Source organism: Pteropus alecto, unplaced genomic scaffold (genome assembly GCF_000325575.1).
Source record: "Pteropus alecto unplaced genomic scaffold, ASM32557v1 scaffold920, whole genome shotgun sequence".
NCBI lineage: Eukaryota > Metazoa > Chordata > Mammalia > Chiroptera > Pteropodidae > Pteropus > Pteropus alecto.
In genome coordinates, this window is record NW_006429596.1 from 431,610 (window position 1) to 435,413 (window position 3,804).

The following is a 3,804-nucleotide window of genomic DNA, read 5'->3' on the forward strand; positions in this document are numbered from 1 at the left end:
TGTTCTGTAACTTGCTTTTTTCCTCTTAATAGATCTGAGAGAACTTGTTATTTTAGTGGTTGCCTGGGATGCCTTAATGATATCAGTAATCTTTTTAACCTGTCCCAGAATAGGTTGTCAGTCTTTGTTCTCTCTACAAGCAATGCTGCCATGATTCTCTGGAACTTACATTTTTGTGTATAGGTACACAGCCATTTGTAGGATGAATTCTTAGGATCAGACTTAGCAACAGCTCATTGTCTGTCTGCAAAGCTTCTGCAGAAGATTCCCTTTGAAGAAACCTGAAAACTTTGGACCGGAGGCTTCTTAAGACCCTTGGTTCTGATAGTCTAGGGCTCTAGGCTGATCCCTAGATCACCGTTTTCCAATCTTGAATTCTCTTCACAGGCCCCAGTCCCTGTTTCTGGCCCTATAAGCTCAGACCCTGGTCCTGAGGCCTTGACCCCGAATCCACAACCCAAGTGCCTCAATCTCGAATTTGGAGATCAGCTCAGCCTGTTGGCAGGAACAGGGCTCACAACAGTTGGGTTTTGAATCCCAGCTCTGCTCTGTCTCCCCTTCCCACTGTCCTACTTCAGCTGTGGGGTCCAGGGCAAGACACTTGACCTCCTTGAGGTCCAGTTTCCTCCTGTGTATGTTGAGAGGGCTGTAGGAGAGGCTTCCAGCTCTAACGCTGGGTGCTTGTCTAGAGAATTCTTGGTTTCTGGTTCTCCAGCTTCGATATCCAGCCCAGGTCCCCATTTCTGTCTGGCTCCTCTCACATCGCTCTCAGTCGCGTCCACTTGAGTTCAGCCTAACAGAGGACTGAAGAGCAGACAGAGCTTTGGAGTCAGACCGACAGGTCCATCTCAGCCACTTACCACTTTACTTCTCAGGACCTCAGTGTCCTCGTCTCTAAAGCAGAGGTAATAATACCTACCTCCCACGCTGACAGAATAGCTGTCACACAGCAAGCCCACAGAAATGCGAGCTGCTGCCGCTATTATTAGTAGTATCTCACATTCCTACCCCCAGTTCCACAATTTTGGATTTGGAAAGGCAGCTTGGTTGAGAGAAAAAAAAAAAAAAGAAAAAACATTGACTCTCTTCCATCTCATCACCCCTCAGCTGAGGGGCTTTGTGGAGTCCTGAAGCCTAGAGCCCGTAACAGGACCTGGCCTCATAGTATCTACTGCTGTGTAACAAACCACCTCAAAGCCTAGAAGCTTAAAACAATAATGGTTATTATTTCTCATTCTGTGGGTCAACTGAGCAGTTCTGCTGGTCTTGCCTGAGCTTACTGTGGCTGCTGTATTCAGTTGGTGGCTAGGCCAGGCTGGAAGGTCTGCAGTGGCTGTAGGTGCTGGCTGTTGGCTGGCTCATCTTGGCTCACTCATCCTTCAACAGGCTGGCCTGGGCTTCCTTCACAGTGGTTCCAAGAGACTGTTCTGAAGGCCCAGGCTCTGGAATTCACACAGCATGGCTTCCACCGCATTCTGTTGGCCAAGTCCGAAGGCAGCTCAGACTCAAGGGGTTGGGGAACTGGTGGGAGGACCTGCAAAATATTGTGGCTGCATCTCCCTCAGAGCTTAGTAATGGTGTGTCGAATGACAGAGATGACAAATCACTTGACTTCTGTAAGTCTCAGTTTCCACATGTGTAAAATGAGTGTAATAACACCTCGTGTAAGGTCACTGTGAGGAATCAAAGTGATAGACTCCAGAGAACATGTGCAGTACAGGGTCTGTACACAGCAGGCACTTAATAACATGCTCTGTATTATGGCAATTTTTGCCAGAACTCTCCTGGCCATTTCCCAAGTCCTTTTGTTCCTTAGTCCCAAGTACTGCATAACCAACTACTTAGACAATAACTATCAGGATTAGTTTCCCTTTTGTTACCAGCATCTTCATATGCCTTGTCTTACCAGCACTTAGAAGGTTCTCTCTGCTTGTACACTTATGTGGCACAATGGGGGTCAGTAAAGTTTGCTCGAACCCCTCAAAAATAAGCATCATTGTAGTGAACCAGCTGCAGATTAGAGATTGCAAACTGTTGGATGTTTAACTTGCACAGCACTAAAAATAATTGGTATGAGAGTTTAAATTGTTGCTAACCTTTATAATCAAGAGATTTTACAGAATCACCTGGGTTTCCAAATTCTCTCAGCACTGGGCCTTGGGCATCTCAGGCTCACTTCTCTCCTGGTGGCATTGGGCCAAAGTGGAATCCTGGGGCAGACCCTCTGGTCCCTTGCTGGCTCATGAAGTCAGTTCAATGCGTCACTACTGGTCGTGTGAAAAAATGTAGAGTAAAACAGAAAATATCAGGGTGTAGTGCCATAGGCGTAAGGCATAAGGACTGTTTTGTGGACCTACGTCTAATTATGGCCCATGAGTGCATGCATAAATGTGTGTGACTTGGGTTGTAAAGGAAAATGAATGCCTACTGTGCGTCATTCAAAAATTTGGGAACCCCTGTTCTCGTTTGGGACAACCTCCATCCAGCCTGATTCACTCTTAGGTTATCTGCCTCTCCTGTAGACATTTAAGATTGAGACAGATGGGCGCCATGTTGGCCGATGGAGATGAAAACAGCTCCCTGTGATCTGCTAGGGACTCTTAGGGCCCATGCGCTTTGCCCCTGGCTTTCAGGCCTGTTCCACTCTGAGCAGATCCTGGATCTAGCTGCCTGGCCTGGGCCCCAGGATCCTGGCCCAGCCCCCAGATACCCTGTCTCTGATCCGCCTTCTCCCCTCCTCTCCAGGAGAACCCGTATGTCATGCGCCGGCCCAACTTCCAGGCCTTGTCAGGCAATGAGCGCTTTGAGGGATTCTGCGTGGACATGCTGCGGGAGCTGGCCCAGCTGCTGCGCTTCCGCTACCGCCTGCGGCTGGTGGAGGACGGGCTGTACGGGGCGCCCGAGCCCAATGGCTCCTGGACAGGCATGGTCGGCGAGCTCATCAACCGGGTATGGCCAGGCTGGGCCATGGCTGGGAAAAGGGTCACGGCCTGTGCAGGGGAGGGCAGGTGGACAGGGGGCCTCCAGGGGAGCCTAAGAACCAGCCTGGCACATAATGGAAGAGGAATGAGTCACTGGGGCTCCGACCATGCTGATGGGGTGCCGTGTACCTGTGCCTGGTGAGCACTGTGGGGTAGACACAGGGGAAAGAGAGGCAGTGCGTCACCCCCTATACCCAAATGTGTGCCACACGCTCCCCTCATGCCACCGTGGCTTCGATGGTGCTCAAAGATTTGTTGAGTGAGTGAGACGTTGAGTGGGGGGCAGGTGGGGGCTGAGGTGATCAAGAAAAGCTTTCTGTGGGAGGCGGAGCTTGGGCCTGGAGCGCAGGACTGTGCCTCATTTGTGTGCCATGCCCAGCACCTGCTAAAGGAGCCTGGCACATGGCAGACGTCGAGGCCGTCTGCTGATCTCACAGGTTTGCTCACTCAGTAGGTGTTTGTCGAGCACCATGCTGACAGCACAGGACATAGTGGTGAGCACAATGGACCCGGACCTTGCCCCCAGGAGTTTAGCGTCTCCTCAGGATGCTGAAGAGCAAATGACCACAAGACAGCGTTTGGGGCTGAGACTGGGGAATTCAGTCCTAGAGAAGGCTTTTTGCCTAGCTGGGCATCCAGGGAGGGCTTCCCGGAAGAGGTGGCACCCAAGCAAATACTCCAAGGGTCTGGAGTCAGGTGAAGGGGATATGGGAGGACGGCAGTGTGTTTGGAGCTGAGGAAGTGGCGTTCATGGAGGTGGGGTGGCTAAGAGACAGCGGGTGCACTGGAAGCACCAGCGTGCCCCGAGTGGATTTGCACGAAG

General features: G+C 51.2%; 1 protein-coding gene across 1 annotated transcript in view; it reads left to right on the forward strand.

The window, feature by feature from the left end:
* The window catches only part of GRIK5 (glutamate ionotropic receptor kainate type subunit 5), a 52,415-nt gene that overhangs the window by 19,468 nt on the left and 29,143 nt on the right, over positions 1 to 3,804 (forward strand). The window contains exon 13 of the mRNA XM_025044809.1: positions 2,746 to 2,949. Coding sequence (XP_024900577.1) covers positions 2,746 to 2,949 — 204 coding nt within the window. The remainder of the gene's footprint in view (positions 1 to 2,745; positions 2,950 to 3,804) is intronic.